Raw genomic sequence first — 15,424 nt, 5'->3', positions numbered from 1 at the left:
TGGAGCCCCTTTAGGCACTGGAAGGGGCTCTAAGTTGTCCCCAGAGCCTTCTCTTCTCCAGACTGAACCTCCCTGGCTCTCCCAGCCTGTCTCAGGAGCAGAGGTGCTCCAGCCCTCAAACCATCCTCATGCTCTCCTCTGGACTCACTCCAGCAGGTCCTCCATAGAGACCTGCTGGTTCCCATCACATATTCCTAGTCCCTTACTTTTCCATCTTCTCTTCAGGGGGGGGAACACAATGGTGCCTGCCAAGGTCTTATCCTGTCCATCCATTGTGAAGCCAAGGTCCACTTCAATCTGAGAAGTTCTAAAAACCAATGGTCCCCACAATTTCAGAGCATAAATATCCCTTTGGCTCAGTGCTCAGAAATATCAGTTCTTGGACTGACTTCCACCCATCAGCTGTACCAACTGCTCCACCGTTTTTTAAGGAGAAAAATGCCAATCACACTCAGCATTTGGCGGCAATGTCTGAAATGAGCACTATTCTATAGGTATGTAACTTGCTGAGGTTCAATTTATTCCTTCCAACTGAGGAAAGGAAAAAAAAATCCTTTCAGTTCAAAGCAGCTGAGCATTTCCTTCTCCAGATTTTATAGAGGGAACTAAATCAATCATATTCACAACTTGGGCCAAGTCTTGTCCTGGCCAAGAGAAGCAGGATACTGGCAGCTGTGCCTTCAGCTCCCAGAGAGGTGCTGGCTCCAGCAGGATGCAGTGAGGTAGCCAGTGGGATGTACTCTTGGCTGTCCTTTACTGCCTCAATGTATAGGAGCAGCCTGTGCCCTCACAGCTCCTCTTGGCTCGGTCCTGCAGCATTTGAGCAGCTGGCAGAGTCATTGCTCCAAGGGGTTCAGAGCAGAAGTTGGCACCAGAGCCAGTCTCCTCTGTCTGGTGTGCTTTGGATAGATCCTGCCCCACTCCTTCCTCTGCTCAAGGGCTAGGGAAGAGGTTTCCAGGACTCACTGCTCTTTGTTCTCTCAGCGTTCCAGCACGTTTCATTTATCTGAGGATATATTTAAAACTGACATTTCCCCCCCTGCTAGTGGAATATATTCTAAAATCCTGTTAACAGAAGGAGGAGCAGGATCCATATCCTTTGGAGTTCATCTTCTGTAGTGAAGCATTGCTATCGACCTGGCATTGGAACAGCTCCTTAATCTGCTGCATGGAAAAGTGCCTCGGAGTGTGGGTGTAGGGATTGCAGGCAGCAGGCCAGGAAAACCTTGGCATGCCAAGGAAATAATGCATTCATTCTTCAAAATATGACAAAAAAGAGGCTTCTGGATGTCCTGTTGGACTGCTGGGAGGACAGGGAGAGAGAATGCTTGGAAATGAAGCTGGCAGGAGTGAAAGGTCGGTGGGTAGTCAGGCAGGAGTCAGGTGTGTCTGCACCTGATGCCAGCAGGGAAGGATATGCCACGAAGGTAAAGAACAAAAGGCACTAAAAAAATACTCCCAAAATGAAAATGCCACATATGTGTGCATGTTTTGCGGGGGGGAAAAAAAAGAAAAACAATCCACCTGCTGTGAATTTCTTTAAATAAATGGGATAATTGGAAAGCTGAGAGGCCCCAAAGCATCAGCCTCTTCCAGCAGCTCCAGAGCTCCGGAGTTAATGGACGTTAATTAGTACAGAATGGGTGCAGCTTGTGAGCTTTGAGTTTGGATCAGGAATACCCTTCTGATGCAAATGTACTGCTGGTGCTGATTTGCATAATGGAATCATAAATAGGAATTTACATCAGGGAATCTGCATGGAGACTGAGTATCATTCAAAGATAAGATAGGAACAGGCGTTGGAGAAGGGATTAGAACAAAGGTGAGGAAAGGTTACCTTTGAGGCTTGTTTTCCATTATGTTTTCCAGTCTTTTTTTTGGTTCTGTGGGATGGCTAATGGCTGCAGTATATCAAAGAAAGACTCTTAACAGTATTACCAGCTATGAACATTATTATCTTAGTGTGTCAAGGGGTTAGAATGGACCTTAGAGATCATCTAGTCCCAACCCCCTGCCCTGGGCAGGAACACCTCCCACCAGACCAGGTTGCTCAAGGCTTTATCCAGCCTAGAATGAACATGGACAGGGTTGGGCATCTACAACCTCCCTGGGCAACCTGTGCCAGTGTCTCACCACCCTCACAGGAGAAAACTTCTTCCTAATTTCTAATCTAAATTTCCCCTCTTTCAGTTTATCCCCATTACTCCTTCTCTTGTCACTGCAGTTGTAACAAAGAGTCCCTCTCCAGATCCTGGAAGATGCTATGAGGTCTCCACACAACCTCCTCTTCTGCAGGGTGAAGAGCCCCAACTTTCTCAATCTTTTGATTATGAGAACAGATAACTTTAAAATTAGCAGTTTCCCTTAGGATTCATCTAGCTTATGCTGCAGCATAGAGTCCTAATTCCTACTGAGTTGATCAGATGTTTTAGTTGTGGAAGTGAAATAGGCAATTTTCAGGCACAGATCATTAGATTTTGGAGGTTTAATTCAACTACAGATTCACAGACTTTCAGTCTTTTGTAATGTCTGCATATGGTTATCGACTTCTTTCATTGGCCTTAAAATATGCCGGTGGTGACCTCCAGAGTCTCTAACATCAGAAGGATGTGGAGCTGCTGGAGCGAGTCCAGAGGGGGCCACAGAGATTCTCTGAGGGTTGGAGCACCTCTGCACTGCAGCCAGGCTGGGAGAGCTGGGGGGGTTTACCCAGGAGAAGAGAAGCTCCAGGGAGACCTGAGAGTCCCTTCTGGTGCCTAAAGGGGCTCCAGGAGAGCTTTAGAGAGACAAGGATCTGGAGTGACAGGACAAGGGGCAGGGTTAGATGGGATATTGGGAAGGAGTTCTTGCTTGTGAGGGTGGTGAGGCACTGGCACAGGTTGCCCAGAGAAGCTGTGTCTGCCCCATCTCTGGAAGTGTTCCAGCCCAGGTTGGATGGGGCTTGGAGCAAACTTGTCTAGTGGAAGGTGTCCCTGACCATGGCAGGGGTTGGAACTTAAGGTCCCTCCCCACTCATCCCACAGGCATCCCATTCTGGGATTCTATGACGCAGTCACATTCGCTGTGTCCAGGAACATTCTCCCTGCCCTCAGGATGCCTTTCAAGAAAGACAGTTCTCTCCTGACTCCTCTGTCATTTATGTCAGCCTTGTGGAGATAGATATCTTGTATATTTTAAGGCATTTCCAATGACCCTAGATGTCTCCATTTAGGCAAATAAATGAATCCCTGAGTGTATGAGCTCCTGTGCAGTCAATGGAGTCCTGATCAATACAGTTAACACAATCTATGAGTGCTGTTCATCCCCCTTGAACGTAAACACCTGAGATTCAATTCTGCCCAGTTTGCCTCTGAATATTTCAGAATTTATTCCCTTTAGGAATGAAATGCTGATCTCTCTTATCAGAGCAGCACTTTCATTAATTTAGAGGAATACTTCAGCTTATGCTAACTATTTTTTAGAAATATGCAAATAATGTGTGTTGCCTATGGAAACACTTGGTCCTTGCCTGGCAAAAGGCTTGTTCAGAGGATCTGTGTGTGTGTGTATCCATGAGAGAATAGTTTGAGAACATGCATGTGGGTGCTAGAAAGGAATAAGGGGACCAGCATTTATTTCCCAATTGTATGATTAATATTATTTATAGGCATGATTGAACGTTTCAAATTGCCATTTGAATCTGTTTGGGTTTGAAGTTCCAAAGCAAAATAAAACTCTTTTAATACCTTTTGAAATTCCAATTAAGAGTCAGTCAAAACCCATCACTAAAAGAATAGGTTTTGGGTTGCAAATTAGCAATTCAAAAGTGACAAATATCTTCAATGCTTCAACACTTGTGCAATACTCATTGTGCTCAAATAATACTGTTTTTTTTTTTTTCTGGGAATGCGAATATGTTCCCCAGTATTCCCTTTTTTTTCCTTTCTCTTAGGAATGCCTCTGGAAGCTCTCTATCTCACTCCAAAGCTGCACTCCCTTCACCAGTACTGGGGATTATGCAAATTACTTCATGAATAGTTTAAAATCACATTCATGTTGTCTAGTTTCAAATTATTGCATTTTGCTTTTATGTTTCTTTTCCTACTGTTTTTTACTGGGTTTTTATACCCTCTGAATTTTATTTCATTATTTAAATTAATTATTTGAATTATTTATTTCTTTAGTTTTTTTACTAGAGTTGTAATAATTGGGGAAAGTAAACTTTTTTTGTGTGTGTGCTACAAAACCATGTGAAGTCTTGAACTGATGTTATTTCCCTGTTTTAGTAGTCATTGTCCATGTTATCCATGGCTTAAGGCATCCAGTGCTCTGGAGAACAGGCACTCCATGAGCTCACGTGTCTTAACTTTGGAATGTTATGTGGAGTTTTATTGTTAATATTTCTCTCCTTATGACAATTCCTCTGCAGAACTTAGCACCACTTTAGCAGAATAACAAACATCAGCTACTAAATGGATTAATACTGTGGAAAGCAATTTAGTGCTGTATTGCTGTGAATTATTGTCTCTTTACTTGCAGGTTGGTTTATTATGACAGAGATTTCAATTGTATCTGTTCTCGTGGATGTGAGGATTTATTGTGTGTGTGAGGTGGCAAAGGATTTGAGAAATGATGGGAACAGTTCACCAAGAGAGTAACATGTCTGTTGCTCAGGGAAAAGGAGGCAGAGTGAGTTCAGACAGAAACTGGAAGAGGAGAGTTTAACACTGAATCCCAGACTCATTTAGGCTGGAAAAGACCTCCAAGATCATCAAGCTGTGATCTATCATCACCTTGGCAACTAGACCAGAGCACTGAGTGCCATGTCCAGTCTTCCTTAAACACCACCAGTGATGGTGACTCTACCTCCTCCCTGGGCAGTCCATTCCAGTGTTTAACAACCCTTTCCATGAAGATATTCCTCTTGATGTCCAACCTTAACTTCCCCTGGCACAGCTTGAGGCTATATCCTCTCGTCCTGTCGCTGCTTGTCTGTGAGCAGAGCCTGATCCCACCTGGCTACAACCTCCTTTCAGGGAGTTGTAGAGAGTGAGAAGGTCTCCCCTGAGCCTTCTTTTCTCCAGGCTAAAGTGAAAGAAGTTCAGGGCACTACCCCAGGGAAAAGTGAAAGAACTGGTTGTGATGATGTAGGTCACTGGGTCAAATCAACAGGTCACAGAGTCACAGAATCATTTAGGTTGGAAAAGCCCTCTGAGATCATCAAATCCCACCATTCCCCCAGCACCAATACTAACCATTTCCCCAGGTGCTACATGCATTCTGCTTTTCAATCCCTCCAGGGATGGTGACTCCACCACGGCCCTGGAAAGAGAGATCGGGGAGGGCAATCAGTGAGATAATCCTAAATAATAGTTATTGATCAACACGAGTTAGTGCCAATTGCCCTGATCATCAGTAATTTCAACAGCACAGTTAGGGACTTATGGAGCATTAAAATCCTTGAAATAAATCCATGAAGAATAAACATTTCTACTTTATATTTGAAGTTGGACCTGTATCTGAACTCAAACCTCAGTTTCGGTTGTCTCCTTAATTTTTGCTTACTCATTCACACTCAGATGCTGGCCTAGGAATATTTGTGAGAACAATTTTGGATCTGCTCTATTCCTTGGCATAGATGAAATTGCTCTTTCACCACCCTCAGCATGCTTGCCCAGAATGGTCTCAGGTTCACCTGCTGCAGGCACAGCTGAAATTGTAGGCAGCTGGAGCTCAGACTTTCATTGGAATATTAAGGATTCACAGCACCGAAGTATTAGTGTTGGGCTGGTGTATTTTCTATGCTTCACGTGCAGATATAGATACAGATTTGGGATCTAACAGCCAACTCACAAACCAAGTTATATCACCCTTGGAAGCAGTTCAGTACAGCCTAAGTCTGCCCCGTTTGATGTGAATTCCAATGACCTCAACCACCAGAAAACTACTGAAAAGTGCCTGATTTTTTTTCTGCACAACATGTGTGGGTGAACACTGTCATGGGAAGTAGAGAAAAATCTAATTTTCTTCACTGAAAGGGTGGTCAGGCATTGGAATGTGCTGCTGAGTGAGGTGGTGGAGTTACCAACCCTGGAAGTGTTTAATGAGTGACTGGACGTGCCACTCAGTGCTCCTCTCTATTTGACATGGTGGTATGAGGTCACAGGTTGGACTTGATGATCTTGAAGATCTTTTCCACACTAAATGATTCTAGGATTGTGTAAGCATTGCATATGTCTGAATGCAGAAAATTAAATCAGTTTGCCATTAATACAAATCATTGTGTTTTGACAATTTGCTAATCAACTCAAGTAAAAATGGTGCTGCACAAATAGCCAATTGCCTTGTAAGTAGCTTTTTTTTCTCTGTCTGTGCATGAGAATTCTCCTTGGTTGGCTCTTTGAACCCTTAGAAGGTTTGTCCTTCTAAGGATATGTTGATAGTCAGAAGCATAAATAAAGCTTTATTTCAGTCATGCTCTGATGCAGAGTGGGTAAATACTTTATAAATACTCTTGGGAAACCCTTGACCAGCATGTGCTGCCCATAGGTGTTACATCCCCTATGGAATGTTTCAATTAATGTGCAAATGAACAATTTAGTATTGAGCAGATTTGGACATAACAGTATGTCTTTATACCATATTCAGGAATGGGCTGTTTCTGGGGAGCTGAGAGGAAGTTCTGGAGACAGAAGGGAGTCTACTCCACTCAAGTGGGTTATGCAGGAGGACATACTCCAAATCCTACCTACCATGAGGTCTGCTCAGGTAAGTCTTCCTCTTTGGCTTTTAAGGATTGGGAGTGAAACCCTGCCAGGTTATGAGGAATTGAATGAGTTACTGCAGTGACAAAAAAGATTTGGTGTTAGGTCAATGCTATATTGGCTTTGCTGTACTGAAGTCTATGTATGCCCATCCCATTGTTGTCTCCTAACAATTAATGAGTTAATGCATGCACAAATATTCTGAGGAAAGAAAAAGTTCTTCAGGAAGTGAATTCTCTTTCAAATGATGCAAGTATGTTCCTTAGAAAAAGTGTGAGTTCTTTAACTTTTGTCTGTATCTGAGTATGAACAAAAATTAAGACATTTCTCATTTCTGTTATCATTAATAACTTGTTAATTTTTTATACAGTTTAGTGCACAGTATGCTATAACTTCCAAGCCAAATCCTTGCATTTATTTGTCATTATACAGTGCTAATAACCCAACACAGTTTCTTTCTGTGACCTAAACCAGAACCACTTGCAGCCAACTGACTGATGTTGCTGTTAAAGTAACTCCTTACTTTCCTGTACTCACTGGTAGGGAACAGCTTAGGCATTTTCCTTTTGGTTTGTTTTCTTGTTAACACTTTTTTTGCCAAATACTGACATTGATGCAATGATCTCAGTGACAAACTGTCACATGGGCTTGGTGGAAAGGGTGTAAAAAGGTCAGTGGCAGCAACAAGCAATGGGCACTTTAGCTACTGTGCAGAAGTGCTGCAGGGCAGCCAAAAGGGCAGAAACTTGGTGGAAATAGTGACAAATGTGAACAGGGATGTTTTAAGGTAGAATAGAATAGAATAGAATAGAATAGAATAGAATAGAATAGAATAGAATAGAATAGTGAGAAATAGAAATAGAAATTAACAGAATGGAATGACATAGAAATAGAAGAGAAAGGAAGGAAATGGAATAGAAACAGAAAAAAGGGAAGGGAAAGGCAAGAAAGGAAAGGGAAGGCAAGGCAAGGAAAGGGAAATAGAAATTGATTATCATGGAATGGAAAACTATTTTTCCAGAATAGAATAGAATAGAATAGAATAGTGAGAAATAGAAATAGAAATTAACAGAATGGAATGACATAGAAATAGAAGAGAAAGGAAGGAAATGGAATAGAAACAGAAAAAAGGGAAGGGAAAGGCAAGAAAGGAAAGGGAAGGCAAGGCAAGGAAAGGGAAATAGAAATTGATTATCATGGAATGGAAAACTATTTTTCCATTTTCTGGTGACAAACACACAGATGAAAATCTGCAAAGGGATTCTGGAGCATGTGCAGGATTTTGAGCTATTTTCAGTGCATTTTCTAATACAGAAATACCCCATTTTTGGCCAGCATTAAACAATTCAGGATGTTCATTCAATATGAAACATCTTTTCATATTTGTCTTACAGATGTTCAGAACAATTCTCCTTATCTGTATATTCATAAGCTTTTAGAAATCTGCATAGCTCAAGTGGCACAGAAATCAGAAGGGAAAAACTCTGCTGTTGTTGTTCCTAAACTGGGGTTGAACAATTGCCACATAAAATACACAGCTAATGATGATTTTCTTAAAAATGGGGCAGTTTATAGGCTTGTGGTTCAGGCTGTTAACATCTGAGAAGGTCATTTTATTTTGCTTTGAGTTTTTTTTCTTTGTTTTTCTTCGGTGACTGTAATGTAAGAAAGAATATGAATATTTCTGTTTATTATATAGTATTAGTCAAAAGGCTTAGTGAACATAACAGCAGATTTAGCTAGTTAAACCAATTTCTAATCTAGTCAATTCTCCGAACCTTTCTGAAACATTTTCTCTTGTACACAAATCACAGTTCTCAATAATTAACAACTCAGTATAAAAATATGCCACATGGACTTTGTTGCTGCTTTGAGTTATGTAAAAGAGTTGACTGTGAAGTTGTTTCATATTTCCTAAGCAGCAAACCCACGTTTTTCTGAGGGATTCTATTGCCTCTTGCATATCAATTAGTCTTGTGAGTGATTCTTCTATGTAGGAGTTCCAGTTCTCCTTAAAAAGTCTTGGCTTCCTAAGGTCATCCAGAAGACTTCTAAATGGTGATGGAAGAGAGTGGAGAAAGGCAAAATCAATTTCTTGCTCTGTCACCTCCCATTCCATTGGTCAGTTGGAGATGTACCAAGTTAATTCAATCTCTATATCATCTTTGTACTCGAAAGAGAGAGCAAGACACCCAGCAAAGCCCACATACACTGAGGGAGGCCATGTGGTTGCTTTAAGGACAGAGATGCACACGGAGGGTTTGGTTGTCTGACATGGAGCTTATTGTACTTACTTATACATAAACATCTTGATCATTAAAGCCTCCACAGAAATCTGAGTGGCATTTTTGACAAGTTATTAATAGCAATATAGACAAATGTAATATGGGAAAGTAGTTCTCTCCTTCTCAGATTTCCCCTTCCCTACAAAACACAGGTGAATATCCTACGGCAAACTATCAGCATGTTTGTGGAATCACAGATGGTTTGGCTTGCAAGGAATCTTCAAGATAGTTTAGTTCCACCCCTTGCCATGGGCAGGGACACCTTCCACTAGCCCAAGTTGCTCCAAGCCCCATCCAACCTGGCCTAGAACACTTCCAGGGTTGAGGCAGCCACAGCTTCTCTGGGCAACCCGTGTCAGTGCCTCACCACCCTCACAGGGAAGAATTCCTTCCCACTATCCCATCTCTCCCTGCCCTCTGGCAGTGGGAAGCCATTCCCTGTGTCCTGTCCCTCTAGCCCTTGTCCCAAGTCCCTCTCCAACTCTCTTGGAATCCCTTTGGGCACTGGAAGTGGCTCTAAGGTCTTCCCAGAGCCTTCTCTTCTCCAGACTCTCCCAGCTCTCCCAGCCTGTCTCCAGAGCAGAGGTGTTACAACCCTGTGATCAACTTAGTGCCTCTCCTGACATTGAGACTTTACCTTAACTTGCTTGAAAAGCCTTCATTTGGACATCACAACACTATTCCAAAGTGGGTCCCACCTCTCCAAAATGTTTAAATGTATAATTAAACTACAAATATTCCCTTCACTTTCTGTAGCTTCTAAAGGGATCTGAAGGTTTTCATGAACAGGAACTAAGTGCACAAGATTAAAGTTTCCAAGCAGTAATGAGAATGGCTCAGATCAGTTTCTTTTATTATTAAATCCCTGTCAAGAGAATAGATTCCTGTTGTGCCTTTGTCTGTTCTTTTTTTCCCTTATAAGAACAGGATATAGGAATTTCAATGACTGTGAAGAATATCAGTGTTCACCATGCCCTTGATCTGTACAACATGCCTTGATAGGATTGGCCAATTGCTCCACCTCTCCCCTTTTTTTTCCCAGTTCACCTGTGAGGAAGGAAGGAAAGGTCAAGCCAAAGCATAAAATACTGTGTTGATCAAAGTTAATGTCATGTATTGTAGGTATTAGTGTTTTGTGTATTTTTTTGTAGCAATTGAAGAACAGGATTTTGTAGAAAATATGTAATTTCTATTAACTAGAGCAGAATAATAATGTATTTTTTATTAACTAGAGCTTAGAATAAGCTGTGTGTCTGTAATGATGAGATTATTGTCCTAGGACCCTCCTAGATGTGCAGACAAATCCTTGATATAGACATATAACCTATAATTTGTCCTCAATGCAATTGCTAAGTCATGAAATGAAATGAATGCACCAATTTCACTTCAGAAATCGTTTGGAAAGGTGATGACAGCTGCTGCTGCAACATTAAAGGCTTGGCAACAAGACATCTAACAGATGTGTTAAATTTCAGTTACCTGCTACACTGCAGCTCTACCTACAAAATCATTGACACTGACATTCCTGACGTGTTCTTTTTCAACAAAAAAGCTTCTTGTTGACCACGAAAAGTTCTTTGCACCTTAGAATCCAGGATCCAGAAAGGGACTCTGTGGATTCAGCATGTCAAAAGAAAAGGCAGGATAAATATTTTTCCCAAGCATTGACTGAAGAACAAAAACCTCCTTGTGCACAAGGGATGGCAGTGGCTCTGCTTAGGAGCTCTGCTGCATCTGTAATCAAGGTTGAGTTCACTTTTCCATTTCACATTTTGACTTCTCAGGGTTAATATCTTGTCTGGTTCAGGCTCAGAGAAACCAAACTGATATTTATTATTTAGATACCTGATTGTGCCTCGTGGCAAATTTGAAATCCTAATAGCCTTACTGCTGTCCTCTGTTCCTTTCATCTATTTATCTCTGCATTGCCCATAATCACAGGCTTAGGTTGTAGCAGCAGTATAAATACCAAATATATTATTTATTATTAACAACTTTATTTGAATTGTATTCCACTGAGATGTGTTGTTTCCATCTTTCTCATCTCCTGGTTTTATTAAAGATATATATATAAGTTGAAAATGTGATAGCCCCAGAGGTTGAAAGAGCCATTACAGAACAAGTCACAGACAAAATCTTCTGACCTGGAGCCTACACGAAGTTCCCAAAGGACTTTCCTTTTCAGAAGAGGCTCTGTTTAGGATTAAGCTGTGATGTTCACCATGTCACTGGCTCTGAAAACAGAAGATGCAGCATGAAGCTGCTTTTTTTAGGCATCAGAACATGGTGTATTTGAGAAAAAGATGTTACAAAAAGCTTTTCTATTGTTATTGTGGCCAGTGGGGTTTTCTTACTTTTTGGGTTTGCTATGGAGACACTTGTAAAGAAGAAATAAGCTCCAAAGCCAATCTAGTCAGTGTACCAAACTGTCCTCTCAGAGGTAGTGGTTACTGCTCGTGGTAACCCCATTGAGGTCGCCTGTGTCTTTTTGTGTCTGTAAGAACCTTTCTTGGTATGTAATATTTGAAGTGTCTTGTGCTAACTGGTACTGCAAGTCAAGTCAAAGAGGAAAGCAACAAGAAAAAGAATGTCATGGAGGTAGAGATCAAAGATGGAGGAAACTGAAGAGGGACTTTGGACAAGGGCATGGAATGACAGGACAAGGGGGAATGGCTTCACGTTGACAGAGGGCAGGGTTGGGTGGGAGACTGGGAATGAATTCTTCCCTGTGAGGGTGTTGAGGCACTGGCACAGGTTGCCCAGAGAAGCTGTGGCTGCTCCATCCCTGGGAGTGTTCCAGGCCAGGTTGGATGGGGCTTGGAGCAACCTGGTCTAGTGGAAGGGGTCCCCGCCCATTGCAAGGGGGCAGAACTAGATGATCTTTAAGTTCCCTTACCACCCAAACCATTCTGGGATTCTAGGATGCTATGAAACCAGGGAGAAGCTACAGCTGTGGAGAGCATAGCTCTGGAAGTAAAGCAGATGGTAGAACACGTGTGTGTTTTCTCTGTATTTCTTGTTTACTGTGGTGTGTTCCTGTTATTTTTCTGCTCCTGCTGCTTATTCTCCCAGGTGAAATTTTCCTTCCTGATTGGCACAGGACTGAAATGCTGTGATGTCAATATGGATATGTCTGGGAATATATTTTTCCTGATATTGGGAGAGTATTGGAATTGCTGTTTGTAAACAAGCCGCTTTGACTTGCTTCCTTTATGGATCATGTTCCTGTGCTGGCATATAAAAGTTTATAAATTGAGTACTGTCTCCTCAGGGTGATTAAGATTTTGAATAATTTTACAGGTGACCTGCATAGTTTCTATGTTTTGGCTGAAAAATGCAATTATCTAACCACTTTCTTCTCTTTGCTCAGCTGTGCCCAAGAACACTATTGTAGCTCAGGTTTTAATAAGTAAAATTACGATAGTGAGTTCTACTCTGTCTTACCTTTGCAGACTCACACATTCACATGAGTTTTCTCCAGGTGAGAAGAATTTGGTCCATGAGTAAGACAAGAACATCATCCAGTGAAAGGAGAGGCAAAGCCTCTGTGTTTGTATCTCAGAGGCTGGATGCCATGAGTACTAATGGAATCACAGCAGTGATCTATGAAGCCCAAACTAAGGAAAAGACGTATCTGATTTTTATTTGAATACCCAGAGTGATAGAAAATCTGTCATTTCCATCCATGAGAAACTTCCCTGCAATAATAGGGTGCAACAACCCTCTTTGATAGTTTCATAATATGTTAAAGAGTTGGAATGGACCTTAGAAATCATCTAGTCCCAACCCCCTGCCCTGGGCAGGGACACCTCCCACCAGACCAGGCTGCTCAAGGCTTTATCCAGCCTGGCTTTGAACACTGCCAGGGTTGGGGCAGCCACAACCTCCCTGAGCCACCTGTGCCAGTGTCTTACGACTTAACATTAAAAAAACTTCTTCCTAATATCTAATCTAAATTTCCCCTCTTTCAGTTTAGACCCATTACAAATTATTCTTAACTGATCTGTAAGACTCATCTATATCTGTTTAACTCTGCAGCAGAGATCGTTATCACCAGAGCTCAAGGGATGGTCCACAAGCCACACAGGACAGTTCTGCCAAAACCTAGCTGAGGTACAGGTGATCCACAGGCTTCTTCTGCTTTTTGTTCATTGGCTTCAAGATCCTTTACAAAAATTGTGTCTCCCTGACTGAGACCTGGCTGCTCCTTCTTTCCTTGACTCCAGGATCTAAGATTTGTGTAATGAAATTCTTTCGCTATTGGTGTACTAACTGGGTCACTGAGAGGTTTATTTTGGTCTTTGTTCAGGAACCAAATCCCCTTTTCACTTAAGCTACTTTTCTGGAAATTCTGGGATATACAATCTCAGAAAAGAGAGACAAGAAAGGGAAAATATTTGGCTGTTTGGAATACTACTACTGTTTTGGTTCATACCAAGGATGCAACAGATCTAACAATCTACTTCAGTGGTAGCTAGTGTGAGATGGGTTGGATGAGACCCTGATCATCCTAATCTTCTTGGAACTGGGTGATCTTTAAGGTCCCTTCCCACCTAAACCACTCTGTGATTGTATGATTCTATGAGTTCTGTCTTCATATACCTTCCAGCTTCCAGACATTACTGATTTAGTCTTTAATAATCACTGATGACCTTTTCCATATTAATTTGTTTATCCATTTCTTTAATACAATTTTATTTCTGGCATTCACAAATATGAGGGGAAATTGTGGGTTCATTAACTCTGAACCTGTGCAGGAAGTTTCAAAGAAAACTTGTTAAAGAATATTTTGCTAAAGGTTATTTCATGGTAGCTAAGTATCAACATGTCTGGGAATGAAACATTTATTCCCAGGAGGAGGAGTAAGCAAAGATAGTTGCTTTATGGACACTGCCTTATTTATGAGTATTGCATAGTGACATGCTGCATCTCTGTACCATCAGCAGGGCTCAGAGCAACAGGTAAGCTGGGAAGTGGGGAAAAACCAAGGTAGTGGGGAAAACCAACCAGCATGTCCATCACAGAAAATCTGAAAATATTACTTAGTTTTGTTTTAGTTCGTTCTGAATAGTTTATGCTTTGAAACTCTTCTGTAGAACATCTTTGGAGGATTTTACCATGGCACAGAGAGGGAGATTTTATTTCATGGTTGCATATTGCATCAGTCTCCCTGGTGTGCTTAGGGAATCACCATCCCTCGAGGTGTTCAAGACACAACTGGAATTGTGTCTTGAACACTTTGTGCTCTGGTCTAGTTGCCAAGGTGGTGATCAGTCACAGGTTGCACTCGATGATCTTGGAGGTCTTTTCCAATGGAAATGATTCTGTGATTCATGCAGGATGCTACTGGCAGGAAGTGTTTTTTCTTACCCCATAGTTATAGTATCTGCTGTCATTCAGCTACACTGGATTCCAATTGTATGTGAATTGTGACCACGAGTAGTAGGACAGTTTGGGTTGGAAAGGACTTAAACATCATCTTGTTCCAATAGTACTAAGACCTAATTTCCACATCAATGAGATCACTTCAAACTGTTGATATGGATGAAGTGGCCATACTAACGAGTCTGATCTTAACCCTGTACTTCAGAAGGAGGAGAAGCTTCTTGCCTTGGATAGAGCCACTTGGAGCTCTTAAAACCAGCTGAAAGGATGTTTCCTCTTCAGCTTCTAAACCAACTTCTTTATTATCAACACCAGTGACATGCCCAGAAGAGTTGTCAAGGCCACAAGCAGGCTGTATCTAAGGCAGTGACTGCACAGAGCATAGATTTGGGCATGGCTGTGTGATCAGAGGTACTGCTGGATTGCTTTCAGAGTCCCTGACATGGCCATAGCCTGGTCTGCACAGTTCCTGGGCAGGACTGGTGGTTAACACAGTGCAGACTCTGAAACCCAATGAGCAGTCTGGGTGCAAAAACCCTTTGTGGGGAGGAAAATGTTCATTTTAAGGTGAGTTCTGATGCAAAGTTGTCTACGATGTGAAGTACCTGAAGGGAGCCTACAAGAAATGTGGAGAGGGACTTTTTAAAAAAGCTTTTAGTGACAGGACAAGGGGCAATGGCTTCAAACTGTCAGAGAGTGGGTTTATATTAGATATCAGGAGGAAGTTCTTCCTTGTGAGGGTGCTGAGGCACTGGCACAAGTTGCCCAGAGAAGCTGTGGCTGCCCCATCCCTGGAAGTGTTCAAGGCCAGGTTGGATGGGGCTTGGAGCAACCTGGTCTAGTGGAAGGTGTCCCTGCCCATGGCAGGAGGTGAACTTTAAGGTCTCTTCCAACCCAAACCATTCGATGATTATATGATTCCATATAGGCAGAGACTAATCATAGATGTGCATTGACACTGAGCTCAGTGGACATTTTGGACTGCCCTACTCTTGTTTTGTCATGGAATCA

The 15,424-nt window shown here is 41.9% G+C and overlaps 1 protein-coding gene across 1 annotated transcript in view; it reads left to right on the top strand.

Annotated features, from left to right (window-relative positions):
* The window catches only part of LOC103810934 (mitochondrial peptide methionine sulfoxide reductase-like), a gene marked incomplete at both ends in the record, with an annotated part of 73,588 nt that overhangs the window by 17,174 nt on the left and 40,990 nt on the right, over positions 1 to 15,424 (top strand). Inside the window, one exon of the mRNA XM_009083866.1 lies at positions 6,628 to 6,747. Coding sequence (XP_009082114.1) covers positions 6,628 to 6,747 — 120 coding nt within the window. The remainder of the gene's footprint in view (positions 1 to 6,627; positions 6,748 to 15,424) is intronic.

This window comes from Acanthisitta chloris, unplaced genomic scaffold, assembly GCF_000695815.1.
Source record: "Acanthisitta chloris isolate BGI_N310 unplaced genomic scaffold, ASM69581v1 scaffold3581, whole genome shotgun sequence".
NCBI classification, from domain to species: Eukaryota; Metazoa; Chordata; class Aves; order Passeriformes; family Acanthisittidae; genus Acanthisitta; species Acanthisitta chloris.
Note: the sequence above shows the minus strand (reverse complement) of the source record. Positions and strands in the feature narration are given on the sequence as shown.